Consider the following 26,304-nt stretch of genomic DNA (forward strand, 5'->3'; position numbering starts at 1 on the left):
TGGTGTACTTCTGCACGGTCTGATTAACTAGACACGTTTCGGATCAAACTAAAACCTGTTCGATCGCACATAGTATAAGTGGTGGCAAATGGTTTGCGATAATTTAAACCATGATTAGACATTTTACATTTTGGGTACTAATCAATATTCCGACACATAATCGACGCTTGTGTACATGGCCAGCTAAAAAGGCTGAAAAAAAAGTCTACAAGACACACGTGCCTGCAGCGACCTCGGTTGTTAGTTTAACCTCGTGCTAATTACCACGTTGAACCGTGATCATCACAGCCGCCGTGTTGACTATACACGCAGCAACATATATACGCACAGCTGTGCAGAGCAACGCACCGCCCACTCCATCGTAGCTCGATATTGCATATAAGCATTTCTTATTTATAGAATTTAAATGTTTATTATGATATAGATATTTATGTATTGGTTCTTATGACTTTAATCATTACTATAATTCTATAGTCAATCAGAATCGATTTAAAAATCGAAATGAATCATTAAAGTGACTAAAAAAATCTTTTAACGTCTTATTGATCTATGCTAGATGATTTTAAAATGTTTATATTTTAGAACAGAGATGGTGCATGTCAGTAGCCACATGCTTAAAGCATTAGCGAGTCATCAGTCCGTACGTATGCCCAGTAAGCACGGTCCTGTTGTACACGGTCACGGAGCTAATTATTGGTAGCTGATCTCCTGAGCTTGCACTGCATGTGCACGCTGCAAAGCCGAGAAAAACTCGCGCAGGATCGGCTAGGCACGCGCCATGGACCGGTGTCTGCAGCGCAGTGCAGTGCAGCCCAGACGGACAGCTTGCTTGCACAGTACGTAGTGGGAAACCATGCGCCGGCTGGCCTCGCTGCCGGAGCAGTTGCAGTGCTACCTTGTACTACAGGGCGAAACGTACCTACCATATGCATGCATTGTGTGCTGGTGTAGTATCGAGGGCGCGTTTAGATTATTTAGACAAGAAAATTGTTTTTCAGAGAGAGCTCACGTCAATGTGTACGGTTACATATTTAAAGTATTAAATATAGTTTAATTATAAAATGAATTTCAGATTTCGTCTAAAAACCGCGAGACGAATTTTTAAGTCTAATTAATCTATCATTAGCACTTATGGCTAATCACGTTCTAATTAGGCTCAAAAGAGTCGTCTTACGATTTCTCCCATAACTGTATAATTAGTTTTAGTGTTCATGTATATTTAATGTTTTATTTAGATGTCTAAAGATTTGATATGATGTTTTTGAAAAAAAAATTTAAAAACTAAACAGGACCTGAATTTGGAGCCATTTTGTGCAGATCTATTGATTCCCCGCGGCCGTACGCACGGACGGACGCGCGCGGCGCCTTCGCGAGCAGCTTCGCGCTCGCCCGGCGTGGGGTGGGGCCGGGTGTTGTGCAGTAGAGAAGCGCGGAATACCGTTCCCGAACAGTGGTGCCAAGTGTGTGCCTGGTTGTATTTAGATTAGTGTAAGAAGGACCATTTTAGAATATAGATCCAGGTATCCGCCTATTTTGTTGTAACGATATCATGTTTTCTAGCATTTTTTTAAGTGTAAACACCCTATGTTTGTGTAGAAAAAGCATCGGCGACTCGGCGTGATCTAATAGATCGTGAGTGTCATTTAGCTACCACGGAAACGGATGAATTTCAGATAAATTTTATTGAGAGTTTCATACCTTAGTTGAAGATTTTTGAACTTGACACCTAGTTTGTTGAACGTCTTTTGGAATCAGCCTAATTAAAAAAACAGTCAACTGAACAGTAACCGCCGCATTTTAAACACAGCTCGTCGTTTAATAGAGGTAGCCAGCGGGAATGGATCCTAATCTCTTATGAAATATATATCTCCTATATATCTTTTTAATCAAAATCAATTCAAATGGCCACGATAAATTATATCAAAACATTGGAATCTAAAGCATAGTGGCATCTATCACTTGATCAAAAATCAAGTTCGAACATGATCGACGCATTGACAAACAACAAAATGACGAATTCTGATGGCTAGTGTCCACTCACCGAATTTATCATTTTTGTTGAGTTTTCTTACCATGGCAAAAAATTTCTATAGGATCCAAAACCGTATAATTAGCCATGGGCATGAAAATACATGAATTGACAACTGGTATTTAAAAACATATAATTAGCTGATGGATACTCTCAATATTATTTTGTTATATCTAGTTTGGATAGAGATAGAAATAATGATGAAAGTACTAATTTGCACAACTTATAACAATAAAAATGCTTCACATCTACTAGTGAGTCTGCCTACCATTATGAGTTATACATGTTTATGGTATCATGGGCAAACAAGTTTTTTTTTAAAAAAATATGTTTCTCTACTCATATGGCTACAAAATAATAAAATTATATCGAGAGAGTCTATCAATTAACTACAATTTTTTAGAGTTTTCTAGAATCAGTTTATATCTTTGTGGTGTACTATAACTAATAACACAATTTTCTGTGTACTATAGCAAATTTTGTTTTTTAAAACATCTTATACGGTTAGTTACTATAAGCCCTAGAGATACCAAAATTATTTTGTACTAAAATTTTGGTAATAATAGGTACTTTATCAAAAATAAAATTTCTCTTTTAACTATGTGCGAGTGGAGTTTAGACTTAATGTTTTCGTATGCATATACCGTATTAAATGTCATCGATATCTTTCGAAAAATCTGCAATCGTGACATTATAATTTTGCAAACTTAGAAATATGTAACCGGTATCTCAATGACATGTAGGGTCCACGTGAAGTAATGACACGTGGGCCAGAATGACATATCTACGATCTCACAAAATTGTAATAATGGTATTTTTACAATTTTTTCATATCGTAAAGCTCTTTTTATAATTAATTGGATGCTGTTTGACAAAAACAGTGGGGGGGTGGATTTTACTGGAAGAATTGAAAAATACAGTACTGTTTCCTGTAGCTAGCGCCACATCGTGAGAGCTGAGAGACGCGAGTCCTGCGACAGCAGCGAGGGCGCGCGAGGGGGAGACCAAACCCCAACCAACCGGCGCTCGCTTTGAATTCGGTGTGCGCGCGTGGCGTGCGGTCGTCGATGGCGCGGCGGCAGGGCAGGGCAGCGGGGGGGATCGGAGGAGGGAGGAGACGATCGATCAGGGAAGATGCTATTAAGCCCTGGCTAGCTGGAGCTGCACTGGCAGGCAGGCCGGCAAGCAGGGGTAGCGAGCGACCGACCGCAAACCGCGTGGAGGTGATACCGATGGATGGCGAGAGGAGGAAGAGGATCAGATTGAACACGTCGATGTCGCGCTCCGATCCATCCCTAGCTAGCCGATGACCTTTGCGCGCAGCAGCGAGCAGATTCCCGGATAGCGATGGCTGCGTCCGGCGTCCCTGCCCCCAGTCCACCTCTCGCTGACGTTGCGTTGCGTCGGACTCGAGATCTGTGGCCGGTTGGCAGCGGCAGAATAATAAATTTATTAAGTGTAGGGCTTAACAATAAAATATAAATATTTTGAATAAACTTTAAGTAATTTTCTAATGCAAATTTTGGGTCAGGCGTGGGGCTCCAGCCCAAGCTGCCCCACGCATGTTACTGCCCTGTCTGTTGGCCACAGGCCACCTCTGTCCACAGTAACTATAGCCCGTTAATAATGTCTCGGTCCTTAAAAAAATCGTTATTAGCCACATATATAGGTTTAAAGTTACAAAGATTAGAATGTTACTTTAATTTTTTTTCAAACTCCAAGGCAATTGTCACTATATTTTTAAATTTCAGTGCATTAATCCTCTGCTTTAAACTTTAATGTAATAATTACTTAAATATTAAATTTATGTGAAACAAATAAGATGGAGCTAAAAATGATGCCTTTTGAGACGGCATCACATATATTATAGTATAAATGAAATTGCCCATAAGTCATAATATGCACACGCTCATCCCTATCAACACATACGTCATATCCCTACGAGGTCTTTGAGGATTGGGATGATCATATTTTGATATCGATCAAATCACACCCTACCCTATGACTATGAGCATCTTCAAAAACTGGATTAGCCATATCTTTACCATAAGTCCTAACAACCACATAGTTACATGTAAAAATACATATGCGTACATCATATTTCTATAAGCACCTCTAAAAATGGGGCCAGACATATATTAAGATAGATGAAACCATCCCGTCATCACTGCCCCTATGACACATATATTGAGATGAATGCATGAAATCATCCCTAACTATTACGAAAGGTTGTATGCATATATATGACTATGAACACATGTTGAACTGGCCATATATTAAGATTAACAAAGCCATCATGACACATTGCTATTGATGGATGCATCACTTATCACGAAAGAATAATTAGTCGAAAATATGTCATCGCCAAATTTAGGATTTAAATCCAGGTGGACAAGGTCCACCACAAGGAACTATTTGACTATGGCCATTTCGCATATATATTATAGCATTTTAATGTAAATACTTGAGATTGAATGCTAGGGTTTTACTCTTTGATCGGTTTAGCCTCTGGGGATCAGTTTGTTAAACTGAATGATTTTATCTAGTTTTCATATGAAAATCGTAGGCTTTCACTCAATTTTTTTGGTAAACCTATGAGAAACGGTTCTTATCACGAAAACAGTTACAAAAGCCATAAAGATACGTAGATGTAAGAGCATAAAATATATACTACCGTGTGCATATGTGGTGTTAATTGGTTTTCGCGCGAAAGTTGTCGGTTTTTCACTCGGTTCTCGTTTAACGAACAGTTCATATTATAAGTTTTTTATCATGTCTTACGTGGTATATATTTGCATCTATAATATTCATTAGTATTCATATCGATCGATCGATGGTGTGCATAATCCATTGCCGAAGTGCAGGAAGAAATGCAGTGGTTGGTGGATCGTATTGTAGCAGCCAGCGTACAACGGTACAATATATGGTGCGAACGGGTGGCTGGAAAGTACATACGTGCTTCCACCTGGGTGATTGAAAACTACAGCACATTCGCTCGTGCTGTCAGCAACTGAAAAGTCGAAAACTACAATGACTTTTTATATGAAATTACTTTGGTTCAAAGGAAGAGCCATTTGGAGCAAGGCAAGAACTGAAGGGTATAGCTAGGAAGATAGCAATAGCAAAGCTCACATGCATATATGCCTTGTCCACCTAGAAAATCATCATTAATTATGTTTACACATTTCACACCAGCCTTAATCCGTTGCATGCGCTTTAATTTCGGCCAGTCAATAGTGACACAGACATCTGTGATCGAAATGAGGGTGTGTATATAAGTGGTTGTTTGGTTGGAGTGTCTGCCGCTCCCAGAGTACTCCCAGTGAGCAGCGACGCCATCCAACGAGCAACCTTGTCGTTGCACGCTTGCACCATGTATAAATTAAGAGTAAATTTTAGAAAACTTTGATCAAAATATCACAAAACTAAGACGTGTCATAAAATTATAGATTTAACATTAAAAACTTTAAAAACTACAAATTCAAAATATTGAGATAAATTTTGTGCTACACATCTTTAAATTCATATTTTTGTGAAAGTTTGGTTCAAAGTACGTGCAGTTTTATGAAATTTACTTGTAAATTAACATGAGTAACTTATTCAATATATACAATTCACTGATAATTGAACTGAGCTTTAATGTCTCGCAAATTCACCCTATTTAGGTGTCCATTTTTTGGCTTATTTAAGTAATAAATGATATGACATATTTACGAACAAAAAATTATTTATGAATAAAACTTTTATATACGTGTTTTTTGGTGATCTTAAAGCCATGAGAAAAAAAATAAACTAGAATAATAAAGCACTAAAATAAAATTCAAATTTAAGGTTAACAATTTAAATTCTAACTTAAAAAACATAAGCAAATGGGTTCATTTCTCCGTTATACCAGGGCTAAAACTTCAGAGCCTCCGTACCACGGGCATAAACGGGCGGCCATTATAGTCCCGATCGAAAACGGAACTTGGTCCGGGTCCGTCCGGTCCCGGCCGGCGGCCAGCCGGTTTCCAGGCCAGCTAGCTGTACGTGCTGTTCGGCTCCCCGCCGGAGCCTACCACCTGCGTGGTCTTGACTTTGGGTGTCCTCCTAGCCCGTACAACCACTTGTACCTTCGGAGCAATAGCCTAAGGCGTTGTTTAGTTTCTAATTTTTTTTAAAAAAATATCACATCGAATTTTTAGACATCTAAATAAAGCATTAAACATAGATAAACCAAAAAAAACTAATTGTACAATTACGAAAGAAATCTTGAGACGAATCTTTTGAGCCTAATTAGTCCATAATTAGCTATAAATGCTACAGTAACCAACATGTACTAATGACGGATTAATTAGGCTCAAAAGATTCGTCTCACGGTTTTCAGCCTAGCCGTGAAATTCGTTTTTTCATTCGTGTCCGAAAACCCTTTCCGATATCCAGTCAAACATTTGACGTGACACTTCTCCTAAAAAATTTCTCAATCTAAACACCACCTTAGTTGGGGAAAATTTTTAGATTTAATTGTCCCGTCGAATATATGGATATATATTTAAAATATTAAACATAATCTAACAATAAAATAAATTACATATTCCGCCAAAAAACTACGAGACGAATTTATTAAGCCTAATTAATCTATCATTAGCAAATGTTTACTATAGCACTACATTGTCAAACTATGACGTAATCAGGCTTAAAAATTTCATCTCGTAATTTATACGCAATCTGTGTAATTTTTTTGCCTACATTTAATACTCCATGCATGTATCAAGCATTTAATGTGACATCGTGAAATTCTTTATTTTGGAAACTAAACAGAGCCTGAGGCTGATAAAACCATAGAGACATAAAAATAATAATAATAAAAAAGTAACCAAAGTTGCTAAAAGGATTATTGCAAGTTTTTTCAGGTGGAAAACTTTCAAATTTAACCATAGTATAAGAACATTTTTTTATCCTTGAGTAGGTATCTTACGTACTAAATTTTAACAGTGTTACCTCATGTACCTTCTCAGACATGGAAAAAATGCTCATAGTATAAACCTTATGACACATTTTTAGACGGTCTAAAAGTAATTTATAGATTCAACTTTTGTATGCACTATTTACATCAGAGAAGACAAGGTCGAAAAATAGTGAAAAACAAACCCCAAAACCAGTTTCACTTAAGTTTTGGCTACAGTTAATAAGCCAACGAGCAAAAATGATGTGAGCAATAATTTCTTCGAAACACTACGGGTCCCTTTGAATAGTAGGACTGGAGAAAGAACTTATATATCTCAAATACTTATAAGTTAAAATTTAAATTTGGTTGATTTAGGGATTCTCATCAAATTTTATTTTCATGCATTTGTTTTATGACGCTAAGAACATAAATATAATTTTATCCATAATTTATTTTTTAATCGTTAATAAGTCTTTCTATAATTTCAGTGGAACCATTACTCTAATAGGAACATGGACATCAAATGATTTTAATAAGAATACATGTGTAACTCGGAGGAATGAAAACATAGGAAATAATTGATTGTTTGATTGGACTGCATAAAAAACACAACAATTTTGAGAAGGATGTACTAAAAAAATTCATGAGGTTGGACCTCATGTTAAAATTCCTCGTAACCTCTACGTATAAGACATTCATTAAGAATTTCATTGGGCACCTGAACGTTTAACTGATAAGTTACGATAACCAATTTACATAAAATCGATGCGTTGCAAAGAGGGACACGCTTGTGGCACACAGAGCATCGTGTGTTACATCCCAGCTGTGTCCATGCGTGCGTGAGATATTCTACGTATGCACATGTCACATGATTGGGTCCAAGGAGACTAAAATAACAGCGACTTGGTTCGGATATGGATGTGCTGATTAGATTTTTATCAAGATGGTGAGACGGATCCTCTCCTGGCCAGAGAAGATACCTCGCAGCTCGGCTCTGTACTTGTTTTATCAACCGGGGTGATTCTTGTGAGATTTGGACCGTGGCTCTGTTGGTTGGTCCAGGAGGCAGGTAAGCAGAGAGCATGGATCACTGCTAGCTGGGGTTCTTCTGTATGGCTATTGAGATTTGCTCGGTCTAATAAAAAGTAATTTAAAGTATCGATATCTCGAGGTACTAAATTATTTTCTATCATTAGATCAGTGTGTACTGTTATATCCAACGATTAGAAACGATTTGGTACCGTGAGATACCGATATCTCAAGATACTTTTTGTTACTTTTTGTTGGACGGGAACAAATCTTATGACTCTTGCCTAGGTTTGTGTGTCGTGTTAACAGTTCAAGGCAGAATATAGCACTATCTGCTTACGCAGAAGTGCAGAACATCGCTGGGTCAAAGTAGGATATACCACTATCTGCTTTCACATATCCATAGGCCCTCCTTTTCTTTTGACATTTTTTTATTTTGGCCAGGTTGGCCGAAGAAAAGCCAGCCTAATTTCATTTAGATATTGACTCTGTTACTTTCACATGATTGGGATGAGGATCAGTCAGGCATGTTTTGGGATGCAGGAGCAGGAATCTCAGTGAATTTCCGGGCAATTTGTACCGGATATTGCCAACCCATCTCTCTCTCATCGACACATGACCATATTGCCGATCTCACATTTTGGCATATTAGAAGAATCAAATAAACAAATGCTAGTAACTAGGGGTGTAAGTGGGCCGGCCCGCCAACCCGTTTATAGGTCAATTAAGCGGGTAACCTGACAGGTTACCCGTTTAATTGGCCTATAAGCGGGTTGACAAGCTTCTCCACTTACACCCTACTAGTAACATACAGTAAGCAGAAAGATCTTTTTTTTACATCTAGGTATTCATGTATCTGACCTAAATAGATTGTCATGATACAAGTCACTACACAAATATACATATATAAATTTGATTTATACTGATCAACAAAAATAACAAATTCTATTTGTTGTGTGCAAAAACAACATATATATATATATATATATATATATATATATATATATATATATATATATATGATTTAAACTGAGAAACAAAAACAACAATGTTAACTGCAGAAAAGAAATTAACCTTGCATACTTTTGTATAGGCTTATGGTATTATATTTTACATTGCCATTTTTTAAAAAAAATAATACTACAACTATTTGAGTCACGCAAACGCCTTAGGTGCATCACCTAGGCATCGTAAACTGGTAAGGGCATGAAGAATGGAATCATGTACGAGTGCATTGTTAAAAATCAAACTGTAAGAGTTATCGATCTTTGGACCAGCAATTTTATGAACTATTTGCATACTATTTTAGTATGACACAAAAAATACATGGCACCAACATCCCCATCTTCTCGTTTCTACTTACAATTATAAGCCAAAAGTTAAAGTTTTAACTTTAAATTTAAATTTATAGTAGTCTCTAGGGTTTTTTCATCATAATTTATTTTTTAGCCTTTACCTTTAAATTATTAAAAACACATATATTAAGTTTTTTAAAAATTATTTTTTATTTATAAATATATTGTTTGACTTTTACCGGTCAATCAACCCAAAGTATCTAAACTACTGTTTATGCTTAACACCTGTTGCTTACGGTGAAAAACGCCAACCTGCCGACGGGTAGGTGTAGCCTCCATAACAATGCTAGATTTCTAGTGAACTCAAGATTAAAAAGAGAACACAAAAAGAACTGCTGTCAACATGCTTGCATCATGTTCCCACGACACAACCTGACCACGACCAATCAGTTTAATCACACCGGTAATTAATTAAGTAATACACACCCTATAAACTTGCCACGTACTACTACCCAACAGGCAGCAGTGACAGCTGGTCGTCTGTAACTCTGGACGGACAAACCTGAAATCCAGGAGGGTCAAAAGGCCAAGAAGAAGAGAAGCGACCAAAAAAAACCTAGCCCCAGCAGACTAAGGTGGCGTTTAGATTTTGAAAATTTTTGAAAAAAGTGTCACGACAAATGTTTGACCGGATAACGGAAGGGGTTTTCGGACACGAATGAAAAAACGAATTTCACGGCTAGCCTAGAAACTACGAGATAAATCTTTTGAGCCTAATTAATCTATCATTAGCACATGTTGGTTATTGTAGCACTTATGGCTAATCATAGGCTAATTAGGCTCAAAAGATTCATCTCAAGATTTCTTTCATAACTGTACAATTAGTTTTTGGTTCATCTATGTTTAATGCTTTATTTAGATGTCCAAAAATTCGATATGATGTTTTTGGAAAAAAAAATTAGAGAACTAAACCAGGCCTAAATTAACGTCACCTAGTTTAGATTGCGACGTGAGAGACGTTTCATTAAACAAGGCGCCTTCAAATCCCGCGCTTGCTAGGAGGATCTCTCCTGAGTTTACAAATACGACCGGCAGTTGAATACCGATCCCTAGCGGTTTTATTGATGGCAACCATAAACATGCATTTATCAACGAAAACTTGAAATTCAAACAATTTTATAAAAATTAGAATTTTGTTTGGATAATTTTGAACTCGGTCGATTTTTAAACGGTTTCTTATACAATCGGCTTAGGGGCTATTAAAAAACCATGATAATTTTTTTACGAAGAACTTTTAGATATAATTATAGTATAGTTGTAAGTGTAATATACCATAATACTATATCTATCTACGTGGTAATTTCTGCTCCCTCCATTCTATAAAATAATATAATTATTCTAGAACTTGTATTTGATTATTTGGTACCAAAATATAAACATATTTAATATTATTTGTAATTTTACTTATCCCATCAATCATTGCCCATTAAATTTTTTCCTATTATATCCCTATTTACCCTTCCATCCTTATTAACCCCTTATTTATTAAGGGGCATCAAGTCTTTTCTTATTAACCTTAATTAGTGGTAAACAAGGTGGAGATGGTATAACTTATCTATAAATGTTTAAAACACACATAACATGTTTTTGTTTACTTCTTGCCACACAAATCTTGATTCGATTTGGCGGTCCGAAAACCAAAAGTTGCAATATCCTAGAGTACAATAAAATGATATAAGCATATTATAAAAATTAACGTGTAGACTTATGCTTTGGTGAAGCAGAAGAGGAAAAAAATATAGATTTGTAGTCGACTGAACCACGTACTTTCAAAAGATGTGTAGAAGAGAGATTCATGCCATGTATTATTGCTATTTCTATAGCTAATACTTAACAAATGAGCTATTAAATTAACTCCAGATGAACTAGCTATTGACCTTCCTCTAATTACAATAAAGTTGTAGGTACAATCACACTGTAATTATAACCTCCAATGATTTTCTTTCTTGCAACTTCGATCTACTTAATAATGCTCATAACCACGGTAGCCGAGCCAGCCCTTGTCGTCGCGATATGGAACTCCTGTCCCTCTCTCGCAGGTCGCAGCATGTACATAAATGCATGCACCAGCAGCAGGACTAGCAGACAGGCAGGCAGGTGTCCGGGGAGATCGACATGGAAGAACCGGTCTCGCCGAGGTCAGCAGGACAGCAGCAAGTGAGCGAGCAACGAAACAAACTAGCTGCCGTCTTGCCTTGCCGCCCCCACGGCGACGCGGTTTAACAGCCTAGCTCGCACACACACAAACCAATTAAAATTTCCTCCCTCCCGATCCATATGATGCAATCCGATCGACCGGGCGATCGATGGATACACGCAGCGATGATCGTCTTCCTTTTTGTCATCTCCTTCCCCCTTTTCCTTCTTCTCCGTCCGATCGTCAAAGCGAGAAGGACAGCTCGAATAAATTATCTCTCACTGCATGCACAGAGGGAGAGAGGATGGGAGTGACTATAACCCAAACCACACATTTGTAAACCAAAATTAATTTATAAATAAAACTTTTTATATATGTATTCTTAACGATATAAAGTCAAAGCAGAAAAATAAATTTAATGAAACCCCCTATAATCAACTTTAAATTTAAAATTAAAAATTAAAAAATTAGCTTAAACGTAAGCATAAACGAAAAGACAATGCGCAAGAGAAACAGAGGTACAGGGAGAGAGATGTTTCATCCTCACGGCAAAGAGCTGGAATGCATTAGAGGCAGGGGACAGTGGATGGGAGAGGGAAGCTTCCTCTTGCGTGCGTGATTATTAGCGTGATGGGGGATCTCAGCCGCGGCCGCTCTCGCCTCAACTTCGATCGCTTTTGAGTGCTATGGTTTTCTGTTTTGCATGTGAGGGGGGGGGGGGGGGGGGGGGGGGGTGAAGGTGATGTTAACCCGGCTAAAAATAAGGTACTGTGGATGTTACGACTCTGCTGGGAAACAAAAACTTTTGCCTAATAACTGTACTCTGATTCTGAGGACATTGGGGTTTCAATCATTTCATAGCATATTATAGTTTATATCAGAGTGTAGAACTTATGACAAATTTGGTGGAGGTTATTTTCTACTGCAATATGTTACTAGGGGTTTTTGGCCCTTCCAGTATGTAGAAATGGTTTTCAACTTTTAAGTGTTTAAATACTAATGAGAAAAAAAAGGGGAATTCTAGGCAATTTCTTGCTCAAAGGGCCACTTAAAGACGGACATTTTTTTTTTGTTGCAGGAGTTAAGAGTCGAGAACTTGAGACTCACTTGGTCTTCAAAAGGTCTATTTACCTTTCCCATCTACTAGGAACGCGTGAATTTTCAGTTTCATCTTACTTTCATAACTAGATATTGCCAATTGTATATCGACAGTGGTATTCAGTCGCAACTGGCTCCTATGCGAAGTGCTGGGAATCAAGAATCAGTAGCCTGAAAAGTTTTAGGAATTAGGGACAGCTATATCGCAAAAAACTTTTTCAGAAAACGAAATTTCAACAGCTACCTTTTCCAAAAACAAGACGGCGTCAACCACCCTGATCGATTTCACTTTCCCAGTACAAAAAGTAAAAGAGAAGGTGATTTTCTTTGGAGGAGTTCTAGAATGATACGCCACTAAAGGCAATGCTACCGAGTGCCTACTCTAACACTCCCAAAAAACTTCATACTGTGACCCAAAGTTACTTACTTGCTCAAGAATTTGTTTGAAATTTGAGAAAACTATCACAGATCAAATGGTTTAGGAAACACCCTGGTGTAAAATTAGTACTTGTCAATGTAACAAAGATTCCAGAAAAAGAAAAGCCTCACAAAACATACGTAGTAGTAGCAAAGTGTTGTCGTACCTGTGTAGCTCTCCTGCAACCACTTCAATAAAAGGCAGAGCGCCAGTATATTTGTTTGTGCACTAGAGCCACTCTACAGCAAGATAGCAATTACCATTGAAAGCTGATACTTGACAGTGCTTAACAGCATATAGATTGGTCCTGGCATCTATTCTGCAATCTACAAAAAGATAGTTAAAGTAAGATCTGCATTTGTGTCATACCCTAACTGAACGATAGAACCAAAATAAAAATAAAGTGTCATTTTTTTTATTAATTTGAGAGAGAGCTCACTAGCATGTCCTTTCAGATGAATGACATGCTGAATCCAGGGGTCGTGCTTACTGTAGTAGATCCATACTATTGCTACTAGTTCTACAATAATACTAAAGTTGCTAGAAAATCATCTTAAGCATGTCTTGATCATAAGAGTATAGCCAACATTATTTCTATCACTAAATTTTTATCAGAGATACACTATCTTATGCAGTTTGTGAAGAATCACCATTTCATTATCATAAGCATGCCCATAGACCCCTCCCCCCCAAGGCCGCAGCTCATATAAATAATATAAAGGAGCAGATTAGAAGGTATGATAATAAAATATGGCCACTGGGTAGCTTTTGTTTATTTAGATAAGTGATTAAAACCCGGCCTCTACATCTGAAGTGGATGTACGCTGCCAAGGGTAGCTTTTCGTACTGTTCCCTTTCTTGCATATATGAAATGCTGCAGACAAGTTCCACTCCTCTTGATTCGGAAAATAGAGTCCTTGATTTGAAAACCAGGTAAAATCATTCTCAGTCAACACCAGTCGGTTTTCGTTAACAGCGTTTCTGAATTGATAGGCACGACAGTATGGCATAATGTACTGATGATAACCAGTAAATATGACATTGAACATTGCTACGCACAAAAGAGCTGAAAATGACAAGAAACAGAAGATAAGTTCAGAGAAAACATCATCTCGATACAGTGCTCTATCTATTTACCAAACAAAAGACAAAACATGTGTATAATACTCACTCTTTGGTTGCAAACACAAGAAGTATTTGAACTATAAAGTTAATGACAAAGCATTTGAGACTAGGGAGATGACAAATGAAATGTTTGTTTGAAGACTGACGAATGACTTATTGAAACCTAAATAATCAATTACCTACAGAAAGGCAATCCAGTTTATGGACGCTTTACGACAAGCTCTTACCGTGTACACTGCTCCACAATTCCACGTTATAAGATTTTCTGACCTTCTACATTATATGAGTGGTAATAAAAACACATATAGAAAACATATACATTGACCCATGGATTAACCCGAACAAAATCAGAAAGTCCAATAATAAAGACCAGAGAACACTAAGCACAGGAGAAAAATACAAGGGCACAAATGCGCATTGGCTGTATTGCAAGCCACAACACCATGCATTTATTTGGCGATAAAATCCCGTCCTTATCAAGTTCAACTTGCAAAGACGACAGATCGTTCATTCATATACTTGGCTCAACTAATTGACAATCTGCAGGATCCTTTTTGGCAATTTTCTCTATTGGCAGCAATATGGTAAGGCATTTTCACTTTTCGGAACAGTACTATCTATCTCTTCTGTGCTCTGGACTGGTACCAGGCTAGCAGCCATGTTTATCCAGGGGCACAGTGAATCTCTCAACACGAAATTAGCACAAACTTACCGGGGGAAAAAAAAGGAGTCGGCGACGAGGCTCCGCGGCTAGGGCGAACCTCTCGACGGCTACCGCCGCCGATGCGACATGGCGCGCGCGGCGAACGAGGGAATCCGACGAGGCGGATTTGGGGAAATTTGGGATTGGTAGATGAAATCGCGCCATGGCGAACTCGAGTTCGGCGTCGATGGCGAGGACGGAGGAGACGCGCGACGTCGCGGCGCGGTGTGGAGGTTTGTGTGTCGGGCTCGGGCCCATACCCAAGGCCAGGTTGGCCTGGCCCATCAGGAAACACGCGGCCCATGCGCTTTTCAGTCCATGGGCCTGGAGCGCGTGAGGCCCATTACATGCGCTTTCCGATCCGTGGGTCGGCCTGGTCGCCTTCCGCCGCGGGAGCCGAGCGTCGCGGCGATAATCGAGAGCACCTGAGCTGAGCACAACCCGATGGCGGCGGCGCTAACCACCGTGGTGCTCCCGCGGGCGGCGGCCGTACTGCGCCTCGCGCCGCGTGGGAGGGCTGCGTCCCGCCCGCTCTGCGCCGCGGCCGGCGAGGCTTCGCCGTCGCCGTCCCCGGAGACGCCGCCGCGGAGGCTGGTGCTGTACACGAAGCCCGGGTGCTGCCTCTGCGACGGCCTCAAGGAGAAGCTCCACGCCGCCGTCCTGCTCGCCGGCACCCCCTACTCGCTCGCCTCCCTCGAGCTCCAGGCAAGCAGATTAAACCTGTTCATGGCTCTCGCGCTTTCTCTCTCCTCGGGGTTCCTCCTTAGAAGTTCGGATTCGGGTTTTGAGTAGGAGAGGGACATCACGACGAATCCGGAGTGGGAGCAGATGTACCAGTACGAGATCCCGGTGCTCGCCAAGTTGCTCGCCGACGGCAGCGAGGTGTGTGTCGTCCTACCAATCGCGCTCTCTCGTAGCCTTCAGTTAGAGTTTCAGTTTCAAGTTTGTGTTATCACTACTGACATCAATGATCGTGTTGCAGGAAAAGCTTCCAAGATTATCTCCCCGTCTAAGTGTGGAGCTCGTGCAGAAGAAAGTGTTTGCTGCATTTGATCAGTAAGGAACTAAGGACATCTTTGCATGTTTTGTTCAACAGGAAGACTTTTACAGTTCGAGAGATATTCGCAGTTATGAGCAATGCAAATGGATAATGGGATGGCATGTGCGATCCTTACTTGTTGTAATTTTATTAGCCTTTGGATGGGTTTGAAAAGGTATACATGAAATTTCCTGGATACTCTTTTCTGTTCAGAAGAAGTTATGCTTTTTTTGTGTCGCTATAAAAATACAGATAAGCGAGCATCTGAGCACAAGATGCTACCCAGATGCTCACACAGCGGTTCTTGGAGATGAGTAATCTATATCACTCATGCAAATGCATAAGCTGTTTAGATGAAAAATCTCTGAAAGGAGAAACAAGAACTTATGATTAGCAGCTGGAGGTTTTCCAGCTTACTTCTAAGAAATTAACCATCTCATATGTACACTTGGTTAAGGTTTCTTGAGCATTAGTGTAGGATTTAGGCTCAGCAGCGCTTCTTGTCAACCTTGGATGTAACTGGGAAAATCACATTGAAGGAACAAGTGTAGAATCAACTGCAGAAGACAGCAACAATATGTTATCCACTTATCCTTATCCAACCTGAAGCCACTGTTTTGTAGAGTGCATGGATAACAGATAAAATGAATCGACTTGATCCTCAATGTCAAAACTTGTGATCAACTCTTTATAACCAAGACAAGCATTTATCACTGAAATGAGATTCTGATAATAAACTGAAAATCTAGTATCTCTAAATCCCTGTCTTGAGGTCATGTAAACTAGTCTGTTCTTGTTTTTTCCCCTCTAATCTACATTAATGCATGCTTCATAGTTATAACTCTAAGATGTATCAAAAATGTGCATCAATCTTGCCAAACAATATAAGAACACTTACTTCAGGACCAGCTTGGTATCTATAAGCAACTTACTTATTTTGGCCGGGATGCTGCCACAAGGAACACTGATTTTGCCAGTGGAGAGCGAATTTTCCTGCCAGTGTGTACATTCCAACTATCAAACCTTGTTACCATCATGGGAGATATCATCAACAGCCTGCGATGTGAAATGCCATTTTGTCTTCTCTCCAAAGCTGGGCATGAAAAACTTCCATATGGCTTGGTGGTAGTTGACTCTGGATGTTCAGGATTGGATGGGAGCAATGATGGTGCTGGAGCTGGACTATGAGCAGATGATGGAATAGAACTTTGTAGATATGGTGACAACCTCAAATTCTCAATCATGCCAAACATTGAGGGGTTTAGGCCAAGGTTTTTTGAAATTGATTTAATGATGATATGGGCTAGTTGTTTTAGTTTGTAGGTTTGTATACAATTACTAGGATCATTTGGAGCAATTAAAATTTGGACTGTAACAGGTAGGTTGATCGTCGAACCATTTTTATTTGTCATCTCTACAATTAAGTCCTGCACACAATAAAATGTTGTCACTTGCTGTTAATGAACTGATCGCATCACATGAGATAAGATGTATGGACCTCATCTGGTGTCAGCTGCATTATAAATCTAAGCACACTCTCCAGCTCCTTGAGTTGCACCCTCAGTTCATGTATAGACCTGTTGAGTGTGACGTTGAAAAGAGATGTTCGGCATATATTGCCATCAGGTGGTGGAGGCACGGTGATCCCTCCTGGGAACCCCAGAATCTCCAAGCAATGTGGATCTCCAAAGACAGATGGTGTCAAAGATAAATTCGACTGCTCAAGTATAAGTTGTATCAAGTTTTTTCTCAGGGCAATAATGGACTGTGCACTTATGGAGGAATTTCTTGGGTTCGACAGAATACCAAATTTTACATAAGTGGAATCCTTGTATTTGGACGTATGCATAGAAACTGAAACCTGCAGAATTTTCAACCATCATTTCAGTATTATAGCTTGAGTGCATGACAAGTTTTTTTTTGCCAAGGTAGAATAATTACATACCATAGTATTGGGAACCCCTATTTCTCTGCTTATGTCTTTTTGCAGCATTCTGACGTGCGAAATCAGTTGTTGCCGTTTTTTAAACAAGAAGAAGCTAGCCTGAACTTCACCTGGAAAAAGTATAGCCTTTTCTTTTGAGAGATGTACAAGAGGATAAAGGTAAGCTTGACACACTTTATCTTCATATTTGCTGAAAGCTTATCTAGCATGAGTAGCTGATATCTAGAATCTACCACTGTTTGAGATCGTCTGATTCTACTATCTGGAATTTGGAGATAATGCATCTGACTTCATAGATGGAGTTAAATCTCTTGTCAATTTATATAGTAAGAGTGTAAGACGGTTAATCAGTGCTGAAAGCTTACCAGGAAGTATCCCAGGGTCATCATCAGGGATGATCTTTGATGCAGGGAGAGGAAGAAGCATGAAGAGGGCCAACAACAAGACGCCGATGGACAGGAGCAGCACAAGGACACACCTGGCGTCGGCAGCCCTGCCGATCGCTGCCGCGTACCGGCGAACGACGGAGCCGTCGCCGGCTGCCGGCGCAGGGCTGGGAACGGCCTGCTCAGCGTCACCGGTCTTGCCCATGGTGAGCGCATCTGCCACTAGTTTTTGCCAGGCTTGTTAGTGTAGAAATCATCGGAGCTGAGAGCATCTGCGGCTGCGTGGCGTCGAGGAGCAGCTGGAAGGCCGGAGATGGTGCTCGCCGTCGTCGCCACGGCGACGGCAACATGGTGATATCATCAGAGTCAGAATTATCTGAATACTAGAATAGGGATGGGTACGTGTTAGGAATGTTGGAATGTGAATGCTTAGTCGTTACCAGCTTAGGCCGGCTGTCATTTGTTGTCTGGTTTAGTTTAGAACGTAGGAAAAAAATTAATATCCAATTAGCCAGTTTCTGTGTTCAGATTTCTGACGACGTATCTCCGGTTGTTTTGACTTTGCTCGACCCTTGTGCGTGATTCATCAGTAAACGTGTAATTTGTCCGATACAGAAACTGTAGATTCACTAAACTGATATTTAGTTTTATGGGGTTTGTACGAAGACAGGCTAAAAAATTGGCCTTTTCATATCGGTTTTCCACAGGCACATAGAATTAGACCAAAGCCTGTTTGTGACGATGGTACAATACAAGGTTCGGACCCTACTATGAAACTTCTTACATGACATAGTTTACAATTCAGTTACGATTTGTTATTATGGACCGTTCGCTATCGATAGTAGTGAAGAAAAATGGAAGGCAACCACCCACAGCCTATACCCACGTAAGCCACAAATTCTGCATCCTAGGCATTGCATGGACGATGAATTTCTTGTAATCTATGTCCCGGAGACATCAAATATACAGGAAGATTCAGGTATGGTCACCTATTTGCAATCATAATGCACAACACAGCTAAACTGAACAATATGGTTAAATTACATAAAGTACAAGCAGCTCCTCGCTAGTGTGAAGTTCGTAGATGACAAAATTGTTTTTTTTTTTGCCCAATGTAACAACATTTGCAAATTTCGAGTCACAGTACAGTAATAGATGAGCTAACCTAAACGAGCTTCTTCTTCTGGAAGTACCCTTGCAGGTGCCACAATTGCAAAACTGATACCACAATGCAGACACTTAGTGACAAAATACTGAACCAGGCAACTCTAGCGTTTGTTTTCTCGCTCACTGCTCGCATCTCTGCTTCCCTGTATGGATAAGATCAAATAGATCGTTATATGTGCCGCTAATTCAAAATCCTGTAGAACAGTATTAAATGTTTTCCATCTGACATAACCTCATATAACTACTACTCTCCGTTTCAAAATATAAGACTTTCTAGCCTTACCTAAATTCATATGGATGCTAATAAATCTAGATATATATACAAATTATATACATTCATCAATGAATGAATCTAGACAAAGCTAGAAAGCCTCACAATATGAAACAAAGGTAGTATTTCTTATTTCTTAATCATGGAAAGGGAGTGAGTGAATTCACTCACTCACAACCAGAGATCTTATAACAATAAAAAAACTAGATTGTAGGCTGGACTGCAGAATGCAAGTTTTGTCGACCATACTGCTCTTTGCGGTTGAATTATATCTAGGGCTGAGAATAGAAGAAAATATCGGTTTCATCCCCTCACCCATGGGCAATCTACTGGACCCACTTGCAGTGCCAACAATACATCAAGTTTTACAAAGTTTAAAATCTCAATGACAGCAGTCCTCACACAGATGATGCCGTCACAGACAGGTAAGCATGTGGAAGTAAAAACTTGCCTTGCTTTGAGATATATTAAATTCTGATGGATGGCTTGTACTGCCACTTCAAGTTTCCTAAGCTCTAGTTCCACACCCTACAAAAGGAAATTTCAGATTGCATGTAATTAGACACAGAAAGCAGTCAATTGAACTGGACTTCAGTGAAATAAGGTCGCATGGACTGGTCAGTAGTTTAGGTAGACCACTCCCACCTCAATTTTTTCCTTCTTAGCAATTGAGTCCCAATCCTTTGCTGCAATCCCAATCTTCCAGTCAAGACTAGCAGATATTCCTGTCCCTTTCTCTGCGCTATCTATCCAGAAGCATGCAAGATAGTTTCCAGCTTCTGAAGTTGTGAATGCAAACTGACCAACCGTAGCATTTTCGTTATGATGTAAGGTATTCCCATATGGCGAAGTAACCTGCACAAAGCATAAGCATTTGCAGAACTATAACAGGATGGGTATAAAGTAATTCATTCTACTATATCATGTAAAAGTGAAATCCTAAGCTTCAGAGGATTGGAACAAGCATTATTTCCTCCACTAGTGTACTGCAGTTACTGCAGATTGATACTCACAGTTTAAAAAACAGTAATCTGGCATAGACTGGTGATTAAAACCATATTATTGATTCAAAAGCTACCAAAATAAACAAAACAAAACAAAACACAGGCACTGTTCAGTGTTCAACATGGAGCGAACACAAATAGTATGCTAATCACAAAACTACATCATAGGCAAAATATATAATTATGCTAATGTGCCTTTAATCTAGTACTTCATGCAAGGAATTAGACCTCACTTTGAAATAATATTATACTTCACATAAATAATGTTATACTAGATATAAAAAGGAGTAAAGAATACTGTGTATAGAGGAAGAGAATTTTGCATGGCCAATTTAACCTAGTACCCTTTACAGTATGAGCCTTTTTAACATCCTTGAAAAAAATACCTCAAGGTACTACATTTTTACACTGTACAATGTACCTTGAGATACCGGAATTTTGCACTAAAATTTTTGGTACCTCAAGATACTTTTTAAGGATGGTAAAAAAACCCTTGCAGTATACATCCATTTGCCATGGAATTGGAGCTTTTAGTCCCATGAAGTTCCTATTGTGTATTTTCATGGAAAATAATATTGAAGAAGTTGAGATGCCACCTGCTCACTGAAGTGGGTTGTACAATTATAATTTATATGACACAATCATTTTCTCATCTCTCTAGGACTGTCTGCTTCTTCAGTATTATATGGCACCATCAATTTATCGTCCATATGTCTGTACGTCTGTCTACTTATTCAGTCTGCTCCCTTGTTTGTTCGAGGGAAAAAAGGATGGGAACACAGTGGCATATTCATGCAAATGAATCCAAATAGAAAGATGCGCACAAAGGCACTAAGACATTACAAGGTTAATTTGACATCACATAATGACGATACTTATTCTCCATGCTTTTGCGTCATTGCCTTCCTATTTCTTTCGCATTGATATGATTCTTATTGATCACCCCACAACCCATGGATATATATATATATATTGCAGAAGTCGCTAGAATAACAAATGTGTGATCCCATAAGATGAATCACCTCGTATTCTGTTACGAGTGACATCCTGGACAGAGGCCACCACAATTTAGATAGAAGGAATCAACACGGTTTGTGGATCATACCTAAGCATACTTAGCTCATCAATGTGAATCATACCGATCTACTTGACGCATCAGCCAATTGTTCTAGAATACTATCATCATCATTCTCTTAGCTGCAAAGCAAATATAGACAGAGAAGTAGAGAACTAGATTCTAGAGAACAACAAATTCCCTCGTTTTAACAGCAGAATCACACGGAGAATAAAGGATTCCAAGTTTGAGCATCCATCACAGTCCGTGACCACAATCACAAGGCACAAGCATAGCACTCACTCGCACTCACCAATTCATCCGGCACAACTTATGTGCGCTAAGCGTCCCCATTCCCCAAACCCCAGGAGAACACAAAACCTTTACGCCACCGCTCCATTTACACGGAATAATCTTCCATCCGTATCATACTCATACAGTTGACCTGATTCGTCCAATCTACCGGAACCTAGATCGAAGTCCACCCCCAAAACAACGGAGACACCACACCGCACCATAGAACCCGAAGCGATAGACGGGCTAGAGACGGGGGCGAGGCGAATTACCTTGACGGCGATGGTGGGGTGCGACGAGGGGTGGGACTCGTACATGAGGGCGTAGTCGGCGAGCACCACCACGTTGGACTGGATCTCCTCGGACACGCACTTGGTCCCCGACTGCGGCAAATCCAGCCACACCGCCTCCGCGCAGAGGCACGCGGCCGCTGCCACCGCGGCCGCGACAGCGAGGGCCAGCGCCGGAGATGTCGCCGCCGACGCCATCCCTGCCCCCCGGCGACGACCTTGGGATCTCCGCCCTGCGGGGGCCGCGAGGCTTCGGGGGTGGGGGGAGGCGGAGCAGCGGCGGAGACAGCGTGGGAAAGCGACGAAGGCGACGGCACGAGGGACCAGTTTGAAATTATTTACTTCTGTCGAGGAGTGCGAGTGAAATGGAGCTCATGTTTGTCAGTATCGTGGAGCGGTTCTATGGCAAGTGGGACCAGGTCCCACATGCTATGATAAAATAGAAACTGTAACGATATATTTGTAAATAAAAAATAATTTATAAATAAAATTTTATATATATTTTTTTAGCAATCTAAATGTAAATACTAAAAATTAAACTTTGGTGAAAAACCTTAAATCAGTTTTAAATTTAAGATTGAAAATTTAAATTTTAGTTTATAAGTATAAGCAGAAGTGAAAAGATAGAGGTGGAGAACTCTCTTGCCAGAATTTTCTATAATTTTTTTTTGGGAAATCGAGTTCTATAAAAGAATTTTCAATTACATGAATTCTGTAATATGTCATCGTACATGTATTTTTATTTCTTATTTTCACTGTGATCAGTTTATGGGGTATTTGGCTAGTTGCCTCTGGTGGACCTTCGTAACCTACACTATTACACTAAGCAACAAGGGATTTAGCCCATCTTTTGTATATTTGCAATTGATCATATGAATACAGGATAATAAATTAGTATAGCAATAGATATTGCAAATATCTTAGGCTACTTTCGACACTATGGAAAAATAACATAGATTAGCTGTTGATAATGGTAAAAAGAAAAGAAAACATCCGAATGATAGCTAGCCATATAATGGAGCACTTGCCAATGGCAAATAATATAATTTCTTCTTTATTTAAAAATAATTTGTGAAAACCGTGTATGTATAGTTGATCAACATTGTAATAATACTAACATATTGTCTATACATTGTAATGAAATTTTAATTAATAATTATCATTAACCTATTATTATCATTATTTTTTATATATTCTCTCTCTTAATTAGTGTATGCATTTGTTACTGGTAGGTGGGTATTTTCTTCCTCTACATTTTGTCTTCCTATGAGATGATATATTCACCGCCACTATTGCTACTTTTTTCAAAAGAGTATAGATTATTATATATTCAGATATTTTTTATTGTGATAATTCTTTATATGTCATGGAAATTAACCGGTTTCCTTATATGGCACTGAAATTGATTATTCCATTTCATACCATTGCTTCAGATTTGTCTACCCCATGATACCACTACCACCAATGAGTCGTTGGTTGACTGTTAAGTCAATGAAAAAAAGACGTATTTACCATTAAGAAAAAAATTCATGTGTGATTATCAATTTTTTATTTCTCATAGGCTATTTCAACAGGTCTATCAGTAATAAATTGTGCTATACAACAACAGATAACAATTAGGTAAAATATAGCAACTATATGTATTTATATTTACTAGCATATTGTTCATGCGTTGCGACAAGATTTTATTAAAAGTATCATTAGCATTTTATTAAAGTAGAGTTGGTAAAAACGGTTTGATATGTAGGTATTAACTATTTTTTATTTCAAAAAATAGGAAAGGGTGGGTGGTAGATTCACCAAAACCAACCACCGCCGCTGCTCCTTTTATAGGACTATAAAAATTACATATTAAACCATTTTTATTAACTATACTTTAATAATATGCTAACAATATTTTTTAATAATATCCTGTTGTAACGCACTATGATAGTATATATAGAATAAATTATTATTAATACAGTTATTACATATAGCACATGATAAAAAAAATTTTAATAGTCACGTATGATTTTTTTCGTTAAGGGCAAATGCATTTTTTATGTTGACTTAATAGTCAACTAACTGCTTGTTGATGGGTAGTGGCATAGTGGTTGGACAAATTTAAAACATGGTGTGGATGAGAAAAGTAAATTTTGAGTGGGCTATAAGAAAACCGGTCTAATTTCAGTGATATATAAAGAATTCTCTCTTTTTTATTTCGTAACTTGCTAGATTTTGTGCACTTAAATTATCGCAAAATTACAAGTTCTAGACTCAATCGACAATTAGTAAACCAAAACGCAAATTAATACTCCCTATGATTTTATATGTTTAACACAGTTAATTTATATATATATATATTATTTTATTTAAATAAACACATAACTATTGATTTTGTTCTGATCTATTTTATTTATTAAAGAAATTTCAGTTATGGCTTATATTTTTATATATTTATAAAAATTTAAATAAACTAATAGTAAACATACATGTAATAGTCAATTGCGTCAAATATAAAAACAGCGAGACTAACGCTTGATTCAGTTGTATAAAACTAACTCATGTTAACCGATAAACATTCAGTCATTCAGTCCAAGAATGAGCACTGAAAGATACGGCGGAATTTGGTTCATATCCGCTCTTTTCCGTTAAAGAGATTCCAAATATCTCCCATGATCCCGGGGATTTTTTATTAGTGCTGCTGTTAGTGACTTACCGATTGATCTGCCATTTCCATCATAAATATATATGCGACGCTCCACCGTCAGCATGTGTGTACACCCAACAAAACCTGTCTCCCATCTTACGTCGTCATGTCGATCAGTCCGGTCCCAATGCCGTTCATATCCATATGATGTCCAATCCAAATCCAAACCAAAACTACGGTTCTTCTGTTGCCACTTCAGACAATAATAGCAAGAGATAATTAATTAAACTGTCTGCTCCTAGATAGGTATCTAGGTTTACGTGTGTATCTATGTTTCAATGGAGATATTTAAGATAAGATTGATGCAGGATGTTAGAAACAAAGGCACAAACGAGACACGAATTTAACGTGGAAAACCCTTGCGGGAAAAACCACGGGCGCCAACCGACAATAATCACTATGAGGATATGATTACAATGCAGGGGAAACAATGAGAACTCTTTTTCTTCCCGTGCAGACTACAAGAGTATATATAAGGGAAAAATCTAAGAGTCCTAGTAGGATTAGGCGAAAGAATCCTATTAGGAAACTAATCCGACTCCTAGTAGGAAACAACTGGGAGAAACCTACTAGGAAACTAATCCGGATATAATTCCAGTTACAATTCGGATCACATATTTAACAATCTCCACCTTGAGACGAATTTTCTCTTGTAGCATCAAAATCATCAATTACCAATATACACCTCACAGGTCAAATTGATTGCGCGCCAAATAGTCTCTTGGACTATACCGTAACACCAACCAAGCTTGAGCAAAGCTCAAACTTAGTGGCAGGAACTGACTTTGTCATCATGTCAGCTGGATTATCATGAGTACTTATCTTGCATACCTTAACATCACCATCAGCAATAACACCTCGAATAAAGTGATATCTGACATCAATGTGCTTAGTTCTCTCATGAAACATCTGATCCTTTGTAAGGCAAATTGCACTTTGACTGTCACAAAATATATTTATGCAAGACGTAATTCCACAAAGCTCAGTATACAAGCCTCTGAGCCAAATAGCTTCTTTGCAAGCTTCAGAAATAGCCATGTACTCTGCTTCAGTAGTAGATAAGGCAACAGTTGCTTGCAAACTTGCCTTCCAACTAACAGCACAGCCTCCAATAGTGAAAACATAACCTGTAAGCGATCTTCTCCTATCCAAATCTCCAGCAAAATCTGAATCCACATAACCAACAAGTCCATCTCTAGACGTTCCAAACTGCAAACGAGCATTAGAAGTACCACGCAGATATCTGAAAATCCATTGAACTGCTTTCCAATGCTGTTTGCCAGGATTAGCCATGTATCTACTGACAACACTCAATGCATGTGATAAGTCAGGACGCGAACATAC

At 38.9% G+C, this 26,304-nt stretch overlaps 3 protein-coding genes across 3 annotated transcripts; 1 reads left to right on the top strand and 2 right to left on the bottom strand.

Moving 5' to 3' along the window:
* Positions 1 to 15,218: 15,218 nt before the first annotated feature.
* LOC102700120 lies at positions 15,219 to 16,056 on the top strand. Its single transcript, XM_040520887.1, has 3 exons — positions 15,219 to 15,526; positions 15,614 to 15,703; positions 15,804 to 16,056. Exons 1-3 carry the CDS (start codon positions 15,266 to 15,268, stop codon positions 15,879 to 15,881), a joined length of 429 nt encoding a protein of 142 aa, XP_040376821.1. The 5' UTR covers positions 15,219 to 15,265; the 3' UTR covers positions 15,882 to 16,056.
* A 58-nt stretch (positions 16,057 to 16,114) lies between these two features.
* Positions 16,115 to 18,396, bottom strand: LOC102714624. The gene is made up of 5 exons (XM_006649014.3): positions 18,171 to 18,396; positions 17,806 to 17,915; positions 17,359 to 17,721; positions 16,793 to 17,287; positions 16,115 to 16,417 (listed from the first exon to the last, which is right to left on the bottom strand). Exons 1-4 carry the CDS (start codon positions 18,394 to 18,396, stop codon positions 16,793 to 16,795), a joined length of 1,194 nt encoding a protein of 397 aa, XP_006649077.1. The 3' UTR covers positions 16,115 to 16,417.
* Positions 18,397 to 19,121: 725 nt separating this feature from the next.
* Positions 19,122 to 22,565, bottom strand: LOC102700405 (transmembrane emp24 domain-containing protein p24delta3-like). The gene is made up of 4 exons (XM_006647904.2): positions 22,254 to 22,565; positions 20,275 to 20,484; positions 20,081 to 20,157; positions 19,122 to 19,501 (listed from the first exon to the last, which is right to left on the bottom strand). The coding sequence occupies exons 1-4, from the start codon at positions 22,467 to 22,469 to the stop codon at positions 19,357 to 19,359; spliced, it is 648 nt and encodes a 215-aa protein (XP_006647967.1). The 5' UTR covers positions 22,470 to 22,565; the 3' UTR covers positions 19,122 to 19,356.
* Positions 22,566 to 26,304: the final 3,739 nt, after the last annotated feature.

Source organism: Oryza brachyantha, chromosome 2 (assembly GCF_000231095.2).
Source record: "Oryza brachyantha chromosome 2, ObraRS2, whole genome shotgun sequence".
In the NCBI taxonomy this organism is placed as follows: domain Eukaryota; kingdom Viridiplantae; phylum Streptophyta; class Magnoliopsida; order Poales; family Poaceae; genus Oryza; species Oryza brachyantha.